Here is a 26,338-nt window from a genome sequence, read left to right on the forward strand (position 1 = left end):
GGCAGTATTTCAGGATGTGGTGGCGTTTGTAATGACATTAGTAATGCCAGTAATGCCAGCAGGAATAGTGGCATCAGCAGTATCACTAGCAGCAGTAGTAATGTCTTATGAGTAGAGTTAAGCCTCATGGCTCAGCTGTAGTCTGCCTCTTTTATTCTAAAAAAAAAAACATGGAGAGAAACACACACTAATCTGCTCCTGACCCAAAAACATCCAGACTCATGCACGCAATCTCACACAACACATTCACCTACAGGTTCTGTTTCGCCATCATTTAGGTACGATTGTTGAAATAAAAACGTTTTTATATTTCCGTTCGTCTGTCGATCAATAACAGATAATCCAGGACAGAGCTTTTGTATTCACATTGTGCTGGTGTACCTCTGACACCACATGTTCATCATGTTCTACAACAAGAATCTGTTTTTGTTCGTGAACAAGTGCACAGTGTTTACATCTCCAAGACAATCACTTCACCCACGTCCTTCTTGCCACCAAGGACGAGCGTCTCTTCTCTTTGATAATCAAGTGGATATTCACAATTGATACAAGCATCATGAGATAAATTCAATGACTGTGGTGTTGAAACCAGCACCAGTGTTTAGAAACCCTGACCCAGAAGATTACTTCCGTGATGATTTGGTGTCATCGCTGACATCATATTCTACCCCCCTCCCAGTCTCTGTGCTCCCTAATCCTGCATTTTCACCAGTGTTTCTTCTCAATCTGGTCTCATCAGGCACAGATTATCAGAGATTAGATGAGCTGCTCATAACCTGCATGCACACAGTTCATTCATTAATGTTATTAATGTCCGTGTTGATTTGAGCTACACATTAGTCATAAAACGTGTGGCCTAAATACGGCAGTCACAAAAATAAAACGGACGACATAAAAAATTACGCCACTTTAAGGTAGAGGGTCGTTTTCTTATTATGAGAATAGGTTCAATCGAGCATTGGGATCTTTAGGGCAACAAAACCCAATATTTGTGACATGAATTCCACTTAGTTGCAAGTCGAATTTAGTTTGAAGTAAGCCAAGATGTAGTGGACTTTCCTCAGATGAGTGGAGATTGCCGCGAGCGACTCAACGCTTTTTTTGTGTAATTTGTGATTGCGTTAGTATTGTTTTTTTGTTTATTTTTAATCTATTCTTCTCTGACATTTTTACATTATATTTTACCAGCATCCCCTCCTCCAGAACACCTTTCTGGATAATACAGACAACAATTTACAATAGTATGACTCTAATAGGATTGATCCGGTCTTCTGAGGCACTCTACCAGCTGTCCCTGCGCTCCTATTGACCAGAGCAGAGAAGGCATCTGTGAGGGTGGTGTGAAGAGGACAGTTGGAAAGAGGGAGGAGCTCTTCAGTTTAACACCAAGGAGCAAAAGAGGACAGAATAGAGAAAAACAAGAGACTGATTGATATTAGACAGAGTGCGGGGAAAGATCTCAGAAAGATCTCGTTTTTTTAAAGAGTGTGAGAAGTGTGTGTGTTGTGTGGAGGAGTGAAGCCCGCTGCGGGATGGGGTTGTAGGTAGTGTGTTGAGTCAGAGGTGTGGCGATGGCGGTGGCGTTGGATGCAGTGTGTGTGCGGGTGAAGGGTGTCTGCAAGCAGAATGGACTGCTCATCCTCTCTGTGCTGGCCGTCGTCATCGGCTGCCTGCTGGGATTCTTCCTGCGCACCAAGCAGCTCTCTGAGCAGGTTAGTGTTAATCTACTGTGCCTAAACACAACCGCAAAACTAGTGTATTTATCCCAACACAGTTGTACCTATTTACCCCATCACTCTGTTACCTACCTGTAGTCTTACTTTTCTCAGTAAACCTATTCATCCCAACACAGTCTTACTTTCCCAATACAATCCTACATACCCAACACTGTTCTGTTTTCCACAACATAGTCCTTCATCCCCCACACAGTCCTACTTCCCCTAACACCGTCCAACATTCTCCAACACTGTCCTACTTTCACAAGCACAGTCCTCCTTTCCCCATGTTTCTGCTTACCCAACACAGTCCTCCTTTCCCCCACTCAATGATACTTTCCCCAATGCATACCTCCTTTCCCCAACACAGTCTTATCTACTCCAACAGTCTTCTATCCCCCACACAGTCATACTTTCCCCAACACAGTCTTATCTACTCCAACAGTCTTCTATCCCCCACACAGTCATACTTTCCCCAACACAGTCTTATCTACTCCAACAGTCTTCTATCCCCCACACAGTCATACTTTCCCCAACACAGTCTTACCTACCCAACACAGTCTTATTTACTCCAACGCAGTCCTACTTTCACCAACAGTCCTATATTCCCCGACAGTCTTATTTTCCCCAACACAATCTTCCCTCCCCAATATGGTCCTATTCTTCCCAGCACAATTCTGTTCTTCTCAACACAGTCCTGCTTTCCCCGACACAATCTTACTTTCCTACAGTCCTATTTTCCCCAGCAAAGCCCTATTTACTCCAATTTACTCCACAGTCCTATTTACTCCAGCACAGTCCTATTTTCCCAAACCCAGTTCAGCGTCCCCAGCACAGTCTAACTTTACCCAACACAGTCCTACTTTACCCAGCACAGTCCTCCTTTCAACAGTGTAATATGAGTCAGAGCAGTTTATGGAAAAACGGACGTATAACATGAAAGTGAATAGAAATTAATAAATGATGTGGTACATATTCAGCATTGCTGTACGCATTATACATGGGTTGCGTTTCTGCAGCGTGGACCATAATAGAATTCGGTTGCTGCCACTCATGTTTAGTCATTTTGCTCATTTTGCATCAGGCGCATTTGTGTCTTTGAATGTCTTTGTATGACCTTAATAATCGGGTCATTTAGTGCCATTAAACACAAAAACAGCTAATAATGCCGTCCAGCTCACACCCTCGGCAGCACAAAGCATAAAAGACGCCGTGTCTTTCGTCAGATATGATTAAACTAAAAGCAACTTTGTTCTTCTGGCATTTGTGTGAAAATAAAAGCCATTTTGCACTGGCACTCAGGGATTATGGTCCAATCATACAAAATGCTCTTAGTAATTATGCATTAAGCAAGAGAGCTGCTTAGCTTCAGGCTTGCTAAAAATGTTGTGTGTCATTTCAGTGAGACTGAAGCATACAGTTCAATTTGGAATCTATTTCGTGAAAGATAGTTATTAGATGGCAGTACAATTTCTGAGTGAACACAGATGAAGGGAAAGCGAGGTTTTTGGTGTGTAATTGGAAATTTCGCAAGTAATACAAGTAGAAAATAAACATGGTGTGGCGTTTTAATTTGCCCATTATTAAACGGGGGCTAGTATCTCACAGCACTCAACTGGAAACCTGGCTGGAGGTAACTCGGTCAGACTGAAGCAGTTTTACTGTGCGGTTGTAGGTCATGTCCTATTTCATGGCATTTTTTCACAAGCCTTCACAAAAGTGCTGTTGCCAGGTGTGATGTAAACAACATTGTTAGAAAATGAAATAGCTTTCACAAAATATGTTTTCCTTTTCATCATCAAGGTCGTCAAGCAAACTTGGAATTTAGCACTTGGAGAAAGAATGTGCTACCTTGAGAGAGAGAAATGACCATGAGTTCTTTCATATATACAGGGTGTAGACGATTTAAATAGAACCCTGGTGTGTTCTCGTGCTCGTGCGGTTTTTAGGCAGGTGAGAACGTAACAATCTCTACAGGTCAGAGAGCATCTAAGCAAGGTGGTCTCTCGGTTCGCTAGTGTGAAAGCGATTCGACTCTGAATCGACTCAGCAGCCGGAAACGAATCAATCAATCATACCGTGTGTTTCGGTGCTGCAGCTTTTTATATTTTTTTATAATTGTAAAACGCTAAGCTGATCCCCAATGGACAACGATTTTGAATGGAAGATCAAGCAGAAATAGAAAATAAATGTAGTTAATTAATATCATTGTAGAATCGTTATATATCAGACTTCGACTCCATGCTCGCCACGCTTGGCTGACTTTCGAGTCAAAGTTTTTCCGTCGCCGTATTTCTGGCCAAGGTTTTTACAAGTGTTTATAGCCATTTATGCGCCTCTGACAAACTAATCGAACCAAATATCAAAAGAATCAATTTACTTCTGAGTCGGACGCGTAGGCGTGAAAGCGGCGTGAGACCCGGGTCACTTTGGCTTCTGACCATTAGTGTAGACGCGTGAATGAAGAACGAGGACGTAAATAAGCTGTGCGCTCACGGCAGTGGTTCTGTTTTAGCGAGGACTCAGAAGCATGGTGACACGTATAATTATTTATAAATTAATAGGGCAGATGCGGCGTAACTTTGTTTAACTTTACTTAAAGCTTTATTAGCAGGAAACATAGTGAAATCACTACCTCGTTATAATTCCTGTGGACTCTTCAGCACATCAATGCTTACTCTAGGCTGACTCACCCCTAATGAAGCTTTATTTATATCTTCACTAAATTTTATTCTTCCAAATCTAGCTTTATTATTCACCTCCTCTGGAGTGCAAGAGGTCAACATCCTTTACAACCAACACTGTCCGCTCCCTGCCTACAACTACAAACGCTACCACCACTGGCGGGGAAAAAAATGGCACTTTCTTTCCTTTCTTTTTGCATTTCATAAATAATAGGGCAATTATAGTGTGATAGAGGAGAGAGAATATTGATTATGAGTATGTGATTTTGGTGCACTGCATATAACTTGCCATTTTACAAGCCCTGATGTTTGTAACTCCAATGTAAAATGCTTCCATGCAGTTATTTTTTTTGAAAGGTCATTTTTATGGGAAATACAGAATGTACAGCCTCATCTTTGCTGGAGTTGCGATTGATGAGATTTGAAACCCAGATTCCTAACTCGAAAAACGAACCTGTTATATGTGTGATTATAAATTGTTACAGTGTACAGGTTAGATTAACCGCCAAAGGAGACGTCATGGTTTTGCCGTATATATAGAATATATAGTAAGTCCTTCTGAGTCAGCTACTGTACCCGTGGACAGTGGACAGCTACTGTTTCGTGGAAGTGGTTTTATCAGGGCATTGCAGATGATACTAACTCATATGAAAGCTTTTCAATCTATACTGTGAGCTAGCTGAGGACATTTGGGGATTTAATTCAGTCCTGATCAAGCATAAAGTGGCTTTGTTAGTGTTGTTGCACTGAGAGTTTGTAGGCTCTTTGATGAAAGGATGCTTATTGAAGATATAAATCATGATGGGAGGAAAAGATGAGTGTAGTGCTCTAGTGAGGAGAAGAAGCAATTGAAGGTGGAAATTGATGGGTACAATGAGGTATATGGAAAATAGACAGAGAAAGAGAGAGAGAGCACGACTGGGCTGTGAGGTCTGACGAGATTAAGTGGATTGGAATGGAGGTTGCGTAAAACACACACACACACACACACACACACACACAGAAGAAAGAGGACATAGAGGACAAGAACGAAGACCCTATGTTAATGGAGAACACATGCCAAATGACGTACGAAACTTATGAGGAGTCCATCATCCATTTGGCGAGATGTTTATTTACGTCCTTGAGAGATGCACCATTTGGTGGACCTTTTAGAGAATTCTGTTTACCCGAAGTGCAGACATTTTCTCTCATTTCATTTTTTTCTGATGGCCACTTGGTATAAATATGAGGGCGTGATGAAGGACTTTCATGATGGAAGATAGACAGCGACAGATTTATACTGTAAGAATAGTTTGGTGAAGAATTTCCAGAGTAGAAACCGTACTGATTTTACTCCAGTCGTATCTCCGTTTTTGTGTCTGAATCATCTCAGGCATCTTATCAGCAGCGTAAATAAGAACAATAAGCTCTGATTGACCGCAGCTCTCGTCATCCAGACAATATGCGGCGTTAATTAGAGTGTTTGTTCCACAAGCTGGCGACGTTGATAGAGGTCTCGAGAAAAAAAAAGCAAAACAATGAACAACGAAAAGAAACGTTTTACGCTGACCATACGTATATGGTGATTTAGAAAACGTGCTGGATTGTTTAGAGGCGTGTTTGAGGCGACTCTTTACACTTTCCCGTCTTGTATTATCAAGTTGTCGGCGCTGTTGAGTCCTGGATTGTGATTGGTCAGAAGGAAGGTGTTGATTAGTTTTCTATAACAGCAGCTCTAAGAGTAGTGCAGTTGCACATCACAGGTTTATGTTAATACATTAGTTCTGATACGATATCGTTTCTATAGTAACAGCTCGTTCGCAGGGGGCGTGGACAGCAGACGCTCATGTAATCATTAATATGGTGAGATTTCGAGGTGAGTGGGTGCTGGTCCGTTTTTGGTTTGTAGGCAAGCGTCGGTGTTTTAAATCTGATGCGGGCAGATACCGGAAGTCAGTGGAGGGAGCGTAGTAATGGGGTGGTGCAGGAGAAGTTCAGAAGGTTGAAAACAAGTCGCACAGCGGCATTCTGGGTCATCTGCAGGGGTGGAATGGCGCCCAGAGGAAGACCTGCCAGGAGTAAGTGGCAGCAGTTCAGTCTTGAAGTGACAAGGAACTGAACAAGCACCTGAGTGGCCTGTGTGGGTCGAAACGGACGAATCCTTCTGATTCATTGAACAGAAGAACGACTCATCGTCATCACTGCTGCTCCCAATTGTATTTTTTTTCACATAATGGTAAAAAATAGCGCTGGTGTGTCGGTTTGAAAAGCTTTCATGCATTTATGAAGTTGAATTGCATCATGTTTGGTGAGAATTGACCTGTTTGAGAATCTAATCAAAGAAAAACAAGTCACTCGACATTCCTGAACAGCGCGTCACATGTTTTCAGACAAGACGTGCTGGAAGAGATAAGAGGTTTAAATTCAGGACAAATGATTCGGTATTCATTAAAATGGCACTCGGTAAAACTTCACTCCTAATAATCACTGCCAAAGTGAACACAAGAGGAGGAAATAGTACAGAAAAACACTCAAAGGTACACAAATTCTACACAAATAAATAATAAAAATAAACCCCGAATGTAGCCAATCAAACAGGATATCATGCTTTCCTTAAAACTGTTTAAACTTTTCTCTTAATTATTTATTATTAACTTCTTATATCCTTATATGTATTATTTATTGTTTTAAGTTTTATGTAAAACACTTTGATATCTGTATTATTATTATTATTATTATTATTATTATTACTATAGATTTGCACTGAAGCTAGGAGGCTTCATTTCGGTAAAATACAATTTTTTTTCTCTTATTAAGCTCAAGAGAACGTGTTTATATATAGATCAGTGTGCTCAGTGTGAAGATCAGTGTGAAGATCAGCGTGAAGTCTCGTTCCAGGTGAACTTGTGACGATTTCAAGTCTTTGTTCCTACTGTTTTTTTCTGGTTTGTAGGAAGTGAAGTATTTCCAGTTTCCAGGAGAGCTCCTAATGAGGATGCTGAAGATGTTGATTCTGCCTCTCGTTGTTTCCAGGTAAAGGCTCTCAAATGAAATTTTGTGTGTGTGTGTGTGTGTGTGTGTGTGTAAATTAAAAAATCTGTTTGTGTCACCTTTAGCAGCAATAACTGTAACCAAACTCTTCCGATAACTGGAGATCAGACTCTCACTTCTTTCTAGGACTAGGACTTACTCCTACGCTTTGGAGCGTTGTCTTGCTGTATAATCCATTTGCGCTTGAGTTTCAGCTTACGGACTACAGACTGGACATTCTCCTTTAGGATTTTCTGGTAGAAAGCAGAATTCAGGTTTCCCTCAATTACTGCACGTTATGATAGGTATGATGTTCTTTTTTGTGGAATTCTGCGTTTGGTTTATGCCAGATGTATTGGGACTCCTGTCTTCCAAACAGTTCCACTTTCGACTCAACAGTCCACAGGACATTCTCCCAAAAGGTTTGAGGATCATCAAGGTGTGTTTTGGCAAAATCCAGAGCCTTAAAGTTCTTCTGGGTTAGCAGTGGTTTTCACCTCTCCACTCTTCCATGGATGCCATTTTTGCCCAGTGTCTTTCTGATAGTAGAGTCATGAACAGTGAAGCAAGAGAGGCCTGTAGGTCCTTTGATATTGTCTGTGGCTCTTTTGGGACTTCCTGGATGAGTCGTCGCTGTGCTCTTGGAGGAATTTTGGAAGGTCTACATTTTCCAAAAGTATGTTCACCCCTGAACATCACCTCAATATAATAGCTTGTTGAGCGTCTTGCTCTGAATCCACAGGCATTAATGTGGACTATTTGTACTACCTTTCCTTCTTTCTTTCTTTCTTTCTTTCTACAATGATTAATTTATGCATTTATTTCATTTATTATTATTATTATTATTATTATTATTATTTCACAGTTGGTTGTTCCGGAAAAAGATAACTCCATCAGAGGTGTGAGATGTGAAAAGCGGAGGTATTTAGCTGCTCATAACTCTGGTGTGTGTGTGTGAGAGAGAGAGAGATAGAGATTCAACACAACACAGTGACTCATGATAAAACATCACACATAACCTTCAGAGGTTTGTTTTCCTCTCACGTGTCAGGAAATAACAGCGTGATCCTCCTGTGAGTTCTGTACACGCATGTACCGCTGTGTCTGTAATCACCACAGCATAGAGTAAAGCCGGAGAAATGGATCTGTTCGAATGACCGTAATGGTGCAGTAATAACACCACAGCGCCTGCTCACAGGGTGGTGATCTTCTCTAACAGCAGCACCGACAGTATAGCAAAGGTTTATATTAATGATGCATTATCTTTTCTATAGCAACAGATCGTTCACTTGTGGACGTGTACAGCGGACGCTCCACGTGCAAAGATTTTTTTTCTTTTAAAAACACGTGTGTGAAGTCTTTGGGAATAACGGAGACGTTTATTTAACATTTATTGCATGGAAGGAGTCACCAGTGTCAGAGAGAGAATAGAGAGAGGGAATAGAGAGAGAGAATAGTGAGAGAGAATAAAGAGAGAATAGAGAGAATAAAGAACGAACTCATTTCCACAACATTAAATGTAACTACAAATCGTCATTTAATATATTTTACAAACTGTAAACTTTGCTGCTGTATTTTTATTTATTATTAAGTATTATAACAGAGGTGGCACGTCAGGAAGTGCGATACATGAATCGGACCGTGTTTCGGTCTGGTTTGAGATTTTCTTACATCTTGTCCTTTTGACACGTGACATCACGTGAAGTCGACGTTCTTGCATCAGACAGCTTTAATAGAAGAGAGCTGATACACATGACTGTAATCTCTCTGCTATTACGTACACTTCGCATGTAGCATGGTGCTTAGATTAGCATTCAGGTCAGCGTTATCATCATGCTAGCTAACACGAAAGAAATTAGCAATAAAGCTGTTGTCAGTTAGCCTTAGCGAATGTTTTTTGTTTCTTTTTTACATGTGAACTAAAACTAGTGCGTGATTTGAAATTGAGGCAAAAGGGTTTTTTTCTACTTTAACTTGAGTAAATATTTTCAAGCTGTGCATACTCCTTGTTTCGCCTGTGTTTTTACTTAGTAGAGTAACAGCATTTTTACTTAAAAAATTTCAAGACTTTTACCACCTACAAAAGAAAAATGTGCTAAGGTTAGGATAGGGATAAGATAAAGGATTTGGGATAGGGGTTAGGGTATTGGCTAGGGATTTGGGTTAGGGTTAGGGCTAAACTTCTTAATTTAAAGGAACACAGTCATAGATCTGATCAGACTTCAGCTTCCTGTGCCAGTATAACTGGAGGATGTGATGAATAGAGCAAGATTTTCTATATATAATGAAGTGTAACACTGCAGCTGTGATGCACAGGAGTGAAAACTCAGTCTGAAACTGAAAGTGATTTTCAGGAACACACTGGGCCTAAAGGTAAAACTGAAGGCTGAAATATTTGAGGCTCATGAATGTGATCTGCAGCTACACTGTACATTTCTTATGAATGTGTGTTTTTTTAAAAAAAAAAAAAGCATCCACGAGGCTCAGTTTAGCCTATGGAATCCAATGTCCTTGACAACACAGAGCGCTCGGTCATCCGTTATAGTGTAAACATACTTTTCTTTCCAGCACTTTTCTCTTCAGCACTTTTCTCTTCATTGCTTTTCTCTTCAGCACTTTTCTCTTCAACACTTTTCTCTTCAACGCTTTTCTCTTCAGCGCTTTTCTCTTCAACGCTTTTCTCTTCAGCGCTTTTCTCCACAATGCTTTTCTCTTCAGCACTTTTCTCCACAATGCTTTTCTCTTCAGCGCTTTTCTCTTCAGCGCTTTTCTCTTCAACGCTTTTCTCTTCAGCGCTTTTCTCCACAATGCTTTTCTCTTCAGCACTTTTCTCCACAATGCTTTTCTCTTCAGCGCTTTTCTCTTCAGCGCTTTTCTCTTCAGCGCTTTTCTCCACAATGCTTTTCTCTTCAGCACTTTTCTCTTCAGCGCTTTTCTCTTCAGCGCTTTTCTCTTCAGCGCTTTTCTCTTCAGCGCTTTTCTCCACAATGCTTTTCTCTTCAGCACTTTTCTCTTCAGCAGTTTTCTCTTCAGCACTTTTCTCTTCAGCGCTTTTCTCCACAATGCTTTTCTCTTCAGCACTTTTCTCCACAATGCTTTTCTCTTCAGTGCTTTTCTCTTCAGCGCTTTTCTCTTCAGCGCTTTTCTCTTCAACGCTTTTCTCTTCAGCGCTTTTCTCCACAATGCTTTTCTCTTCAGCACTTTTCTCCACAATGCTTTTCTCTTCAGTGCTTTTCTCTTCAGCGCTTTTCTCTTCAGCGCTTTTCTCTTCAACGCTTTTCTCTTCAGCGCTTTTCTCCACAATGCTTTTCTCTTCAGCAGTTTTCTCTTCAGCGCTTTTCTCTTCAGCGCTTTTCTCTTCAGCGCTTTTCTCCACAATGCTTTTCTCTTCAGCACTTTTCTCTTCAGCGCTTTTCTCTTCAGCGCTTTTCTCTTCAGTGCTTTTCTCTTCAACGCTTTTCTCTTCAGCACTTTTCTCCACAATGCTTTTCTCTTCAGCACTTTTCTCTTCAGCACTTTTCTCTTCAGCGCTTTTCTCTTCAACGCTTTTCTCTTCAACGCTTTTCTCTTCAGCGCTTTTCTCTTCAACACTTTTCTCTTCAACGATTCAGTTGAAAAGCTGTGTCTATAGATGGAGTCGTCGTCGTTTCCGAGTGATGACTCCAACTAGTAATGGAGAGGTCCTTGTGTGTTTGTTTGCCTTCTTAATGCTTGGAATGAACACTGATTAGGTTTCATATTCTTCAGTGCGTAAATTGCATATAGCAGACCGGCTGAGAGAGAGCGCAGGACGTAAAGTCGCGTGAGCATGCGAGATTTTTCTGGATTACGTTTTAGATCTGTCTGTGCATCCATCTGACATTCTCCAGAATGACTGGTTCATTGTTTGTAGGATTTACATAAAATGATCACAGATGAACTGATTTCAGAATGGATCCAAACAGGGTCAAGGTCACAACTAGAGTTTTTCTTCAATAGCTTTCCTTCCTGCCCGAAGTATATTTTAAGAATATTTGAGTGCATGTTAGTAACAATTTATTCTAGAGATAAGAACATCTATAGCCTGTAATGCATTATGACAAGAACCACCATTATTTTACTCTTTCATTTATGTTCATTTGGCAGAAATTTAGCAGCATTTAGTCTAATGAGGACGTGTTAGGACCAATCAGTGTAACCATGAGTTACCACATCAGTGTTTTTATATCAAATATCTCTCTCTGTCTCTCTGTCTCTCTCTCTCTCCCTCTCTCTCTCTCTAAGTCTCATGTCAGGTCTGGCGGCCCTGGAGCCGAAGTGCTCGAGCAGGTTAGGCCTCATAACCATCTCCTACTACCTCTGGACCACGTTCTTGGCGGTGGTGGTCGGCATCGTCATGGTTCTGATCATCCACCCAGGGGGCATGGCCCAGAAAGAGGACTCGGAGGACAGCAGCAAACCCATCATGAGCTCAGCCGACGCCCTGCTCGACCTCATACGGTACACACACACACACACACACACACCATATCAACATGGTTTATTCTCATTCGCTGTAATCTGCTCTCCATCTGGCACGACACACTTTCACTCTCAGTGCTGCTCTAATTCTGTCTCTGTTCTTCTTAACCTCAATCCATATACAAAAAAGCCTTCCGGTAAAATCTCACTGTTTATTGGTCTCGCAGAGAAAAAAAGCCATAGATTTTCTTGAGAGCCTCGATGGTTGTTTTTTTTACGTGACAAAAGAGTAAATAATTATTTAATATTTCAGATTCTTTCATGATGTAATAACATAATTGTGTAAACGCTTCCTCATCTCTACTGACAATAATGCCGATAAAAGTAAAATAAACGTTTAAAACTAGTGCTCAAGGTCTTAAACAGTTTAACAGTTATTATGGTTCATTAAAAACATACTTTATTTTGTAACTGTTCTTTCTAAGAGGCAGTGGGCTTATGTTTAAGAGAGAGAAATGAATCAACATTACTGAGCCAGACGACATCAACACCTGCAAAAATAAATAAATAAATAAAAGAATAAATAAGTACAATTTTGAAATAGCGGTTGAATTAAAGGCAGGTCTCAGTAGCCAGGATTTACCAGCAATTTAGAACTGATTAGATTTAGGAATTGGTCATGGTCAGCAGTAGTTTTTCTTCAATAGAAGTATATTATAAGGGCATTTCTGGCGTACACATTAGTAACAGGAAGGATTAGGATTGTTGGTGTTGGTGTTATTGGTGTTGGTTCTACTTGTTTTGGAACGAGGTTGTGTGTGTGTGGTGGTGGGTTTTTTCTTTTGTAGTCTAGTGTAGAAAACAGTCCAAAGCCACCAAGATCTTGTTTTTAATCTACGGCAAATAAAGGGAAAGTGTAAGTGCAGACAGCACATCTACAATATAGCGTTTCTGTTTTAGATCAATTGCAAACACTGGCTAATAACCGTACCAATCAATCATGATAAAAAGATAAAAAGGCATATAGCAGGTTCTGCACATCAGAAATTCGATTTCTGCTCATTTGGAGGATTTTTATGCGAGAAAACAGCAGCTGATTGGACAATAAATCTATTTTGGACTAAATGTCGTTTTATTTATTTGACTAAATATAATAGTCGTGTGACGGCGCAAGAGAAAGGAGGATTTACACACTCCATCCTGTCTTAACTGTCATTGTAGTACATCTCAGAGCTCAAAGAATACTCTCAAGGTTTCTCTTCCAGTAGATTTATAACACAAACGGTATCATGGATGGAAATTTAATGAATCACCGAATGGTGGATGAGAACGAGGTTCATTCACAAGGATGTGTGCGGTGAATTAATGCTGTGTGAAAGTGAGTGAGATAGTCACAAATGACCGTGAAGAAATATTGCTGAAAGCTGAAGGATAGGCCATATCTTTCAGGTTTCTGTTCAGCTGGAGGCTGTAAAAGCGTACAAAAATGAAAAGAGAATGTAAAGCGCAGCAATGACTGGGGCAGTTCCTCAACCTCAGCTACATCACTCCAGTTCTTTATTAGTCTCAACTCGCGATAGTTCCTTCATTCTGTTTCCCAAATGTAAAAATAAATTAATAGTCTAAATTAAAGCGTGACCCTGACTAGGCAGCTACTAAATGCATCACACAGCGCTGCACATTCATGTTAATGTTCACGTTCATTCACTTACTCATTTCCTCCTGCAATGTGAATAATAATAAGAAGAGGAAGCATAATAAATAAATTTGAATTTTTGGTCCAATCAGAAGGCAGCTCCTGACGCATGGAGCATTTTGGAGCCGTATTTATGTTCTCTCTTCCTCTAGCTTTATAAAATGTAAACATTTTTAGAACATAGCAGAAACATAACCTGATATTTTACCAAACGGATCTGAGCAATCTACGATATAATACTGAGTGTCATGTTTTTAACGTAATGGAGGTTAGGATGGAAGCAAGTGCAGATAAGAGCTTTTAATAAAGACAGGCAGGCAGACAAATCCAAATCATGAGACAATAGCATAGTCAAAAACAGGCAAAGGGTCAGGCGATCTGCAAACAGGCATAAATAAACTAGGCAAGGCAAGAAACGAGAACGAGAAATAAGAAACCAGATCAAAGAACATGAAACAAAACGAGGAACAGGGTATAAACGTTTGGTACGGTGATAACACTAAGCACTTCTCAAAGTCATTGTGTATAAACAGTCTCTTTATACTGTGGTTGTGAGTGTTGTGAATTTGATGCAGGTGTGTGTGATTAGAATGAAAGTGAGTGTTCTGCGAATTACAGGACATGGCGGCCATGTTTGTAGGTGGGAAATGTAGTCACTGATTTGCTGCGATATGACACTGAGACTGTGAGAAATTCTGTCGCAGTACATTTTTGGCCAAACAACCCCAGATAGACATTTACGGACATAGAGATGAATTTTCTGTGACTCCACGCCTCGCCAACACAACAGTTAAAGTTCCAGCGGCAGGTTGCTCCACATGGACGTACATACACCCAGTTGTAAGATAGCAGGCTGGACGTAAAACGTGTAGCATTAATCTAGACGTCATGCTATGTCTGAGACTAAATCTTAGGCCTACTCAAAGGTTGGTGTAAAGTGAAAAGTCTTGACGAGTTTCCAAGGTGAAGATAAAAACGTTGATATGATGGCGTGTGTAATATACAGGTGCTGCTCTGGAAGCCATCGTTTGCATTACAAGAATGATTCCTATTATCATCTCGTCTGCTGACCCCAGGGTCTCCTTAGAGACGTGTGCAGAATGTCTGTAATGAACAGAGGGATGGGTCGAGTATTAATGATGATGCTGTTCAGTGCTTCTTCAGTCCTGGATAAGGTCGACGAGGGGGGAGGGGGGAGGGGGGACTCATAACGTGGAGTAAATGTTAAATGATCGAGGCTGGGGTGAAGATCTTTCTGAGGAAAAGAAAACAATGGAACATCATGTCCATGCAACACTTGACCCTTGCCTCCAAACTTTTTAAATAAAAAAATGAATCTGCTTAATTGTTACTTGATCAACAATAAAAGTAGATTGTTCACCACTTTAATAAACTTAAATTGTACAATTGTAACAAGTACACCCATATAAAACAGAATATGTCATGGGTTCCTTAAGTGTTGCTCTCAAATGATAAGTGGTTCTTATCTCATTAAAAATGATAAGAACAGCTATTGAACAGCTATTGAAGGCATAAAAAAAGATGTCTTGGACTAAAACACGTTCAACTCGCCCTTGGCCGTTTGTGATTTTGAATTCTGACGATGCCACAACCATCCATGCGTTCTGGGTGGGAGAGGCATACTCTCACAGCAACACTAGCCAATCATGGCAGTCTGTGAGCTGATTTATGTGGATGATGGCGGACAGTGCTTTCCTCCTGTGATGCAGGATAAGCGGCGTGTGGAAAAGATCTGGTTAGCTGGCTTCATGTGTCTCAGACGTGAGGCTCAGGTTGGTAAGTGTCATATGTTAGGGGAGAGGGGGAAAATATTGGTAATTAATAATAAAATTAACAAATACATTTAAAACATTTTTTTTAAAGCTGCACTGTAGGAGAGAGAGGGTCCAACTCTGTTATACTTGCCTTAATCAACATGGATTTGTTTCACAATGAAATATTGAGACCCTGAAGTTATTTATACAAATGCTTATCAAAATGAAATATTTAATGATGACAGAGTTTTCAAATAAAGATAGATAGGACACAGAGGAGTGTGTGTGTGTGTGTGTGTGTGTGAGAAACATCGACCAAGACCTCTACTACCATTACCACCTCCATTACTGCCCACTGCTACCCTCTGATGCCCAATGCTGCCCACTACTGTCCACTACTGTCTACTGCTGCCCACTGCGTCCCTCTACTGTCCACTACTGTCTACTGCTGCCCACTGCGTCCCTCTACTGTCCACTACTGTCTACTGCTGCCCACTGCGTCCCTCTACTGTCCACTACTGTCTACTGCTGCCCACTGCGTCCCTCTACTGTCCACTACTGTCTACTGCTGCCCACTGCGTCCCTCTACTGTCCACTACTGCCCACTACGTCCCACTACGTCCCACCACTGTCCACGATTTCCCACCACTGTCCTGTCCACTACTACTCACTGCTGCCCACTGCTGGTGGCCCCTGATTTATTTCTCTTCCACACATCTAATATGACATTTATCTGAATAAAGAAGTTTCTGAGTGAGTGAGTGTGCCGTCTTTGTCTTCTCTGGTCGTTTGTGTGTTCCAGCATCCTCTTTACTCTTCAGATGATTATTATTTCTCTCTCTAGATAAAACAGACAGCTCCGAACACCATAACACAAAGATGTCCCAAACATGCTTGAAATTAAAGCTATGAGATCAAATGTGAGACGCTTCCATCTGTTTTCTCACAACATTAACCATTGCATCACCACAGCTCCAATGTTTTTAACGCTAAAAGGGTTTTCGTTCCAGTTACTTTGTCTTGACAACAATCTGCTCTGCTGTTTATCTTATTCTTCAGAGACCCAAAAACATCTAAACACTACTCCTCAGGGAGCTTTCAAGCTACATCGCCACAGACCCATGACTTTTCTAACTGGTCAGAATTATGGTTTTTCCCATTACGGAAGCTCAAATTAGCTAAAATTCCCATTGAGTTCTCTTCAAAATGTTGGCCTGTTATAGCTCCTAAACATTTCACCAAACTCTCTATCAATCATTCATTAGCTCTCTCTCTCTCACCATATTTCTTTAGAAATCATTTCTAAAGAGTTCCATCCATTCGACACGTTTTTCCTCCCGACAATGCTGTCATTTTATTATTTATTTATTATAATTCAGTAAAGTTGAGCGTATGAGAACAGCAGGTTTGAGCGTGTCCTCAAGATCAACATCGCTGCAGTAACGCACAGGTTATTGTACTTGTACATTGAATCATTTGTCTTTTTTGATGAATAGAAACAAACGCACCGGATTGTAAGACGGACAGATGGCGATTCTTTTCTCACGGCTCTTCTAGAAATCAAGGCTGTGTATTCGGTTTTGAACAGTGTGCAAGTTATGCGACCGTGAGACATAAAGTCTTCAAATTCTTCACAAGTTGAGTCCCTAATTGCATTTTTTCCCCTAAACAGGAACATGTTCCCTGCCAATTTGGTTCAGGCTACATTTCAGCAGGTAAGACCATTCCACAGTTTCATTTCACTGAGAGTTTATTATTAAAGGCAGAATTTCTGTATTAAACCTTGCAGGGTTTTTTTTTACTCCTGTACTCCTGGTGAGATTTTGTACAGACGCTCAGCACAAAGCCTAGAAAGGCTTTAACCACATTTAAGTTCCATTCTAAACTACGTTAAACAAGCCAACCATTTAAAGAGTCCTTGATTCTGTCATGTTTATTTCGAGTAGGTATAGATTGATTAAATAAAAGAAATACTTCTGAAGAAAGCCGCAAATGACCCTCAGCACTCCTGTTGTCTTCCCTTCACTTGGAAGAACCTTTCACTAAAGAGACGGCTTGATCGCCTCATCGATTTTCCAAATTCCAGCTCATGCTGATCTTGAGTCACTTTGAGACAGTTGATTAAACTAAAATCATGTTGTATTATTAAAAGAAAAGTGCGGTGAATGTCAGATTGTGTTCTTTTTGCGTGTCTCAGTATCGCACTAACAGCATACCCGTCATGAAGACACTGAAGACAACGGAGAGCTTGAGTGTGACACGTCGCACACTAATCTACAACCTCCAAGACGACAACGGTAACAGCGAAAACGGCAGCAGCGATGTCCGCAACTTCCAGCTGGACCTGACGCCTCCGCCTGATGTGGTGATGCGCACCGGGCCCGGAACGAGCGAGGGCATGAATGTGCTGGGCATTGTCATCTTCTCCGCTACTATGGGCAAGAAAACACACACAAATACACACTTACAACACCAACACGCTAAACACACAGCGACCCACCCGGAAAAGTTCCGGATAAAACCCTGAGGAAATAACTGTAGCGTAATAACATAATAATGGTACTCCTTTATTGTCATATAAGCACCCTTAAAGATACAAAGTGTTTCTTAAGGTCTCGCTTAACCAAAGGTGCTGAAGATGTACCCCTGAGGGTACCATTCCAGTGACCGTTTGTACCCTGAATACTCTTTGTAACCTGTAAGATACCCCTAATGTACCCTGTTTGTGCCTTGAAGCATACCGTCTATCGCCTGTGTGTACTCTGAAAGGTACCGATAAAGGTGCCCTTTTTGTACCCTTACGTAACACTGATGCATTTTGTGTTCGCAGGCATTATGTTGGGAAGGATGGGTCCTAACGGCAGTGCGCTCGTTAACTTCTGCCAGAGTCTTAACGAGGCTGTGCTGAAAATCGTAGCTATTGTTATCTGGTGTGTCTCGAGAACATCTCCTCGCAGATCGGCCTCATTACCAGATTCGGTAATAATGTTAGTACAACCTTACTAAAACACCCTGAACTGTTTCTGTGTATTCCCAGGTACTTTCCGTTCGGGATTGTGTTCCTGGTGGCTGGAAAAATCCTGGAGATGAGCGATCCATCAGATATGGGTAAGAAACTGGGATTTTACGCCATTACGGTGGTTATGGGTCTGATTCTGCACGGGCTCTTCATCCTGCCCAGCATGTACTTCTTCATCACCAAGAAAAGCCCCATCGTTTACATCCGGGGAATCCTACAGGCTCTGCTCATCTCACTGGCCACCTCATCCAGGTACCCCCCCCACACACACACATACACACACACACACACACACACACACACACACAGTCGTTCCCTCACCAGCCTCTGTTTTTTCTCTCTATTGAAGTTAATAAGACAAAAAAAATTTACAGTTTACAGTTACTTAAAGTTACAGCTTAATCTCTGACTGTCATAAAGTGCTGACACTGGAGACTCCTTCCATACATGTCAAATAATTCTACAGAAAATTTCACCATATCAAGGATTACACACTTTTTTTAATCCATTTGGATTAATTAATGTATTAGAACAAGCGCATTAATATAACCCTGTGATGTGCAGCTGCACTACTGCCAGAGCTGCTGTTATAGAAAACTAATCAACACCTTCCTTCTGACCAATCACCATCCAGAACTCAGCAGCACTGTGGTATAAGCTGTGATATTATTATCACCCTCTCTCTTTCTCTCTCTCTCTCTCTCACTCTCTCTCTCTCTCTCTCTCTCTCTTTCTCTCTCTCATATCAGCAAAAACAAAGCAAGGAAACTGAAAGGGCTTTGTTATTTTTCTAATAATAACTAATTACACCTTCCACTCAACACATTAACGTTCACATGCAAAATACCGTCCTGAGCATTCTACAGTTAAATTCAATTAAAACTAGTGTTTTGTATTCCTCTGGAAGGAAGGAGGTGGAGTGATTTATGATTCATGAATTATTCACGAAGCGTCTTGTGGTGATATGAGGACATGGTGAAGAGTCGATGCAGAACGCAGTGTCATTAAACTGATCTGTTGTTATTTCAGTTCTGTGACGTGTGACATGAGGGCATGTGATGTGTGACATGAGGACATGTGATGTGTGATGTGTGACATGAGGGCGTGTGATGTGTGATATGAGGGCGTGTGACGTGTGACATGAGGGCATGTGACGTGTGACTTGAGGGCGTGTGATGTGTGATATGAGGGCGTGTAACGTGTGACATGAGGACTTGTGATGTGTGACGTGTGACATGAGGGCGTGTGATGTGTGACGTGTGACATGAGGGCGTGTAATGTGTGACATGAGGATGTGTGATGTGTGATATGAGGACGTGTGATGTGTGACATGAGGGCGTGTGATGTGTGACGTGTGACATGAGGGCGTGTGATGTGTGACATGAGGGCGTGTGATGTGTGACATGAGGGCGTGTGATGTATGACATGAGGATGTGTGATGTGTGATATGAGGACATGTCATGTGTGACATGAGGGTGTGTGATGTGTGACATGAGGGCGTGTGATGTGTGACATGAGGGCGTGTGATGTGTGATGTGTGACATGAGGGTGTGTGATGTGTGACATGAGGATATGTGATGTGTGATGTGTGACATGTGGGCGTGTGATGTGTGACATGAGGACGTGTGATGTGTGACATGAGGGCGTGTGACGTGTGACATGAGGGCGTGTGATGTGTGACGTGTGACACGAGGGCGTGTGATGTGTGACGTGAGGGCGTGTGATGTGTGACGTGTGACATGAGGGCGTGTGATGTGTGACATGAGGGCGTGTGATGTGTGACATGTGACATGAGGGCGTGTGATGTGTGACATGAGGGCGTGTGATGTGTGACATGTGACATGAGGGTGTGTGATGTGTGATGTGTGACACGAGGGAATGTGATGTGTGACATGTGACATGAGGGTGTGTGATGTGTGATGTGTGACACGAGGGAATGTGATGTGTGATGACGTGTGATGTGTGACATGAGGACGTGTGATGTGTGACATGAGGACGTGTGATGTGTGACATGAGGGCGTTTGATGTGTGATGTGTGACATGAGGGCTTGTGATGTGTGACGTGTGACACGAGGGCATGTAATGTGTGACATGAGGGCGTATGATGTGTGACATGAGGGCGTGTGATGTGTGACATGTGACATGAGGGTGTGTGATGTGTGATGTGTGACACGAGGGAATGTGATGTGTGACATGAGGGCGTGTGATGTGTGACATGAGGACGTGTGATGTATGACATGAGGGCGTGTGACATGAGGGCGTTTGATGTGTGATGTGTGACATGAGGGCGTGTGACGTGTGACATGAGGGCTTGTGATGTGTGACGTGTGACACGAGGGCATGTGATGTGTGACATGAGGACGTGTGATGTGTGACATGAGGACGTGTGACGTGTGACATGAGGGCGTGTGATGTGTGACATGAGGACGTGTGATGTGTGACATGAGGACGTGTGATGTGTGACATGAGGACATGTGATGTGTGATGTGTGACATGAGGACGTGTGATGTGTGACATGAGGGTGTGTGACATGTGACATGAGGGCGTGTGATGTGTGACATGAGGGCGTGTGACGTGTGACATCAGGACATGTGATGTGTGATGTGTGACATGAGGGCGTGTGATGTGTGACATGAGTACGTGTGATGTGTGACATGAGGACGTGTGATGTGTGACATGAGGGCGTGTGATGTGTGACATGAGGGCGTGTGACGTGTGACATCAGGACATGTGATGTGTGATGTGTGACATGAGTACGTGTGATGTGTGACATGAGGGCGTGTGATGTGTGACATGAGGGCGTGTGATGTGTGACATGAGTACGTGTGATGTGTGACATGAGGGCGTGTGATGTGTGACATGAGGGCGTGTGATGTGTGACATGAGGGCGTGTGATGTGTGATGTGTGACATGAGGGCGTGTGATGTGTGACGTGTGACATGAGGAAGTATGATGTGTGACATGTGACATGAGGACGTGTGACACTAGGGCGTGTGACACTAGGGCGTGTGACACGTGACATGAGGACGTGTGAAAACACAGCAAAGCGAGGAGTCTAACTGTGGCTCAACATGGAAATTAAATTAATTAAATTTAATTTAATTAAATAAATGTAACCAATTAATACAAATGGAGCTCATTTATTAATTAACAATTAATTAATAATCTATACAGAATTCATTATTAGGAATTAATTAGCTGCATTTCATTGTTATTTACATTTATTTTTTATAGCTGTTTGTTTTATAGTTAAAAAAGAAATAAAGAAAGACATTATTATTAGTAGTAGTTAATTAATCAACAATATTTAATATTTATTTACTTTATAGCTAATAAATTAATCGTTAATAAATACATTAATTAATTAACTTAAACTAATCTAACTAAGTTAGATACATACGATAGTTATTTTTATTCTGTTTATTTATTTATTTATTTATTTATTTATTTTATTGCTAATACACATTATTCATTTTTACTTAATTAAGAAATTCACCAGTTAATACATTATTAATTAGTTAGCACGAGTTAATGAATAAACTATATTTTATTGTTATTTGTTTTTACTTTCATATTCATTCATTTTAATAGTTTGTTTAAAAAAAAATTAGTTACTCAATTATCCTTAATTCGCAATAATTAAATAGATGTCACAAATAATTTATTATATTTATTTACTATAATATAATGTGTGCATGTGCGTGCGTGCATGTGTGTGTGTGTGTGTGTGTGTGTGTGTGTGTGCGTGTGTATGTGTGTGTGTGTGTGTGTGTGTGTGTGCGTGTGTGTGTGTGCATGTGTGTGTGTTCCAGCTCTGCCACACTGCCCATCACTTTTAAGTGCCTGCTGGAGAATAACCACATCGACCGGCGCATCATTCGCTTCGTGCTGCCTGTCGGTGCCACCATAAACATGGACGGCACGGCGCTGTATGAGGCTGTGGCGGCCATATTTATCGCTCAAGTCAACAACTATGAGCTGGACTTTGGCCAGATCATCACCATAAGGTAAAGACGGGACAGGAAGTTCAGGATGCACTCTGACACTGGAGACTCCTTCCATACAGTAAATGTTCAAAATGTTCTCCTTACAGAACACTTCACTATATCGAAAGTGAAAACTGTTACAGTCATGTTTGCCCTGAAAAACAGAAGAGTCGCTGTCGGCGTTCATTACCTGGATTGATTGCTTGAGTCTAAAAATAAAAAGTACTGATGGCCCTTTTAATATCTTCTAGACACTGAAGTTCTCTCTCGTCTTGTGTGGTAATTTGCGACTCTCGGTTTTTTATTAAAAGGCCCTGAAGGACTCACACTGAGAAAACACCTTTAATGAAAAGGTTCCACACGGGTTCTTTGGCTAGCTCTAAGCTTCTCTGATACTGAAACACAGCTGTAGGGGTTCTTTGAAGTTCCTTCAAGGTTGTAGAGGAGACTGATGTTTTGAATTCGTGATTCTTTGCCTGTGAGATTGATAGAAATCAGTCTGGATAGTTTTTTTTTAAATCAATATTTTGGGAACAGACTGTTAGGACTCGTGAATAACTTAGGCGAATAATATTTTGAACCTTTTTGACATAAAACGTGCTTCTTCTTTATTTTTTTTATTCCTGCCTCTTAGAAGAAAGTTACACACACACTCGAGAAAGTACACTCCGGTTTAAAGGATCTGAAAGTGCTTTGATTAGCTACAACACTGTGTGAGTGTTATTAAACAAGAAAAAACAGAACGTTTCCTGAGCGTTCTCCTGAGCGTTCTCCTGAACGTTCTCCTGAGCGTCATTTGTTTTTGGGAACCATTTCATAACATTCTATTTTGGGTAAGAAAGTCAGCACCGTTGCCGAAATGTTCCGTGAATGTTTTCTTACGGTTATCTCTTATGGTACATTCCTGTAAAGTTCCTGTAACGTTCCTGTAACATTCCTATAAAGTTCCTACAATGTTCCTGTAAAGTTCCTGCAATGTTCCTGTAAAGTTCCTGTAATGTTCCTATAACATTCCTGTAACGTTCCTGCAACATTCCTGTAACATTCCTGTAAAATTCCTGCAACGTTCCTGTAACATTCCTGTAATGTTTCTGTGTGTGTGTACGTGTGTGTGTGTGTTAATTAAAATATTTAACACTGAAAAGGTGAGACAAAAACATCTGTAAAAATGTAACATTTGATCATTTTATTCTAAAATTCTATTCAGCATCACAGCCACAGCAGCAAGTATCGGTGCGGCGGGCATCCCGCAGGCTGGCCTGGTTACCATGGTAATAGTGCTGACCTCCGTTGGCCTGCCAACCGATGACATCACACTCATCATTGCTGTGGACTGGGCTTTGTGAGTAGAATCCTTCATCCTTTAGTTTATTGGCTTCAACTACCATAAAGATAATACTTAATGGGTGTAGAATTACTGACTGAATTCCATCAGTTCCTCTGCACAAAGTATCGGGACTCCTCATCCGGCTTTTTTAAGGGGGCTGTTGAATTCTGGTTTCAATGGGACAATGATTAACGAAGCAGAGTTACTGTTACCACACAGAAGCGGATTATTTTCCTCTAACAGCACGTCCCCAAGTGTTTTATTCCAATTATTAACTTTTTGTATTTAAACTTTTTAAAATAAATAACAACATCATACTTTTGAACCATTTATAGTTACATTTAACGTTGTGGAAAATCCACTTTCATGTTTTCTATCTCTCACACAGCATGTTTTGCTCCACACTTACTCTCACGTGCATACGTGCAAACTTCACATTCATTGCATCTGGTTTGCGACTAACAGTTTACAGTTCTCGTTCTTTTGTGCCGTGTTCAGCATCTGACCTTTGCCCTGTGTTAATAGGGACCGGTTTCGCACTATGGTGAACGTGATGGGAGACGCGCTGGCTACAGGAATCATGGCGCACATCTGCAGGAAAGACTTCATGCAAGAGGGAGATGGAGTGAGTCACATCTTGTTCTGTTTTATTTTTAACACCAAATTATTGAGGCCCCCTGGGCGCCCCCTGGCGGCCCCCAAGGGTGCCGCGGCCCCCACTTTGAAAACCACTGGTGTAGAATACTGGAGGTCACTGAGAGAAAACCCAGAGTGCTTTATCAGACACACTGAGCACAACGTTGCCTAAATATTGAGATAATAAAGCAGACAGGAAGCTAGACAGGATAAATCTACCGTCTAGAGCCAAGATCGTTTTTCAATCCGAGGCAAACGTCTGTTTCATTCCTCTCAGGGGAGCAGGGTTTACATGCTGGAGTTATGCAGGAAGTTCACATGCTTAATAAAGTGATTAATCAGCCGAATCTTCGCTGAGCATTACCATAAGGTGCTGGGGTTTTCATTACCATAAGCCACTGGATCATTTCTCAACACGTCAGCTTTATTCATGACAGACGTTTAAGAACAGCACACGTCAGTGGTAAACTCGTTATTATTACAGAGACGTATCAACTCCAACACAGCACATTAGAGTAAAGGAATAATTATAAATATTCAGCCAAGAAGCATTTTGTACCAAGGCTAATGTACTCGTTAGCTACAATGCACACTTCACACACACACACACACACACACACACACACACACACACACACACAAACATGTCGGGACACACGTCTAGAAGGTAAAGTGTGACATTTTTTTAATCTTGCTCGAACGATGACTTTTTAGACATTGTGATTGAGGTTAAAGGTTCAGTCTGTGCTGAATCGGGTTTTTAATGGACACCATGTGTGCAGGACAATCCCATTATCAGTTATCTGCCAAAATATGTGGGCGCGCTGCCTCTGGATGGATTAAGGACACTTCATTTTCTCAGTTTTCACTAAAAAAAAGTGGACAAGCAGCGAGAGGACGAGGCCGATGCGTGCTGCTTTGGTCGTCTGGTTTCTGTACAGTGTTTATATGCAGATATACACACGGTCTGTACATGTTGAATTAAAGCGAGAGCTAAATATGAGAGGATTTCAGCTCATCTGAGGTTTTAAGAGAAGGTAGAAACAATAGGAACACAATTTTGGAAAGAAGTATGGAGTGTGTATTTAGCTGGCACTCGTTAGATGACGTCATCGTAAGTATTTTCGCTTCAAGGTACTGTACACCTGAGCTCTAGTGGTTAAACGATGAATTACGAAAACATCAGTTGCTGTTTCGTTCACTCCACACAAAGCTCCGCCTCCCAGAATCAACAGTGATCAGCGGAGAGCTCATGTAGATGTCTCGTGTCTGTATGATATTGTTAGCTTGCTAAGTTAGCTATAAAACTGTGAAATATGTCAGATGTGTCAAATAACGTAAACATGGTTTGTTCGTGCAAGGATGATTCAGAGAGCAGGTCTGGAAGTTTACAGCTACAGTAACATTTCATGACACTGGATCTGGTGGACCTCAAAATTAATTATGTCATTTCCTGTCCAGGAGAAATGTAGCTAATTCAGTATCCAATGTCTCCATCTTGGGGGTGGGGGAGTGCCTAGATTTACTTATTTCTTTTTTTTTGGAAGCAAATCAAAACTTTATCCCAAAACATTTCCAGTTAGAACTGAACTCCACCTTTCTTGCAGTATGGTGAGCAGTAAAGCTGGGGCGTGGTGAAGGACCTTAGGGGTGTGTCTTCAACACAGAGAATGAATTTATTCCGTCCAGTGCACCTTCAGCTAAAAATATTTTTCTAAAACTCTTGAGCCAGTGCACGAGTTTATCATCTCCTCCACTTTCACTTATTCTCCTCCTCTCTCCAGGTTCCTCTAATCTGCGAGACGAAACCCGTCCACATCCAGCAGCTGATGAACTGCCAGCAGAATAACGGCAGCTTCCAGCCTCTTCCAGCAGGGGGCAAACCTGAACTCGTTTCCCCGGATGTCGCCCGACTCATGCAGTTAGAGGAAGGAGTGCGACCCCCGCCTCCTGAGCGGAAAATACCCCCAGTGCCCCCACGACACCTTAAACACAAGGACAAGGAGCACTGCTCCATTGACATGAACGGCCTCGAGACCAACGTATAG

The 26,338-nt window shown here is 41.5% G+C and overlaps 1 protein-coding gene across 2 annotated transcripts; it reads left to right on the plus strand.

Annotated features, from left to right (window-relative positions):
* The first annotated feature begins 971 nt into the window (after positions 1–971).
* Positions 972–26,338, plus strand: slc1a7b (solute carrier family 1 member 7b). Of its 2 annotated transcripts, XM_053643203.1 has the most exons (12): positions 972–1,712; positions 7,335–7,414; positions 11,675–11,890; positions 16,995–17,037; positions 17,520–17,760; positions 18,153–18,252; positions 18,360–18,593; positions 22,154–22,348; positions 23,535–23,669; positions 24,180–24,283; positions 25,939–25,940; positions 26,075–26,338. In XM_053643203.1, the coding sequence occupies exons 1-12, from the start codon at positions 1,572–1,574 to the stop codon at positions 26,336–26,338; spliced, it is 1,755 nt and encodes a 584-aa protein (XP_053499178.1). In that variant the 5' UTR covers positions 972–1,571. The 2 variants fall into 2 exon arrangements, with proteins under 2 accessions (XP_053499178.1, XP_053499177.1); XM_053643202.1 differs by lacking the exon at positions 25,939–25,940 and having other exon boundaries at positions 24,180–24,279.

This window comes from Ictalurus furcatus, chromosome 15, assembly GCF_023375685.1.
Source record: "Ictalurus furcatus strain D&B chromosome 15, Billie_1.0, whole genome shotgun sequence".
Classification (NCBI taxonomy): Eukaryota; Metazoa; Chordata; class Actinopteri; order Siluriformes; family Ictaluridae; genus Ictalurus; species Ictalurus furcatus.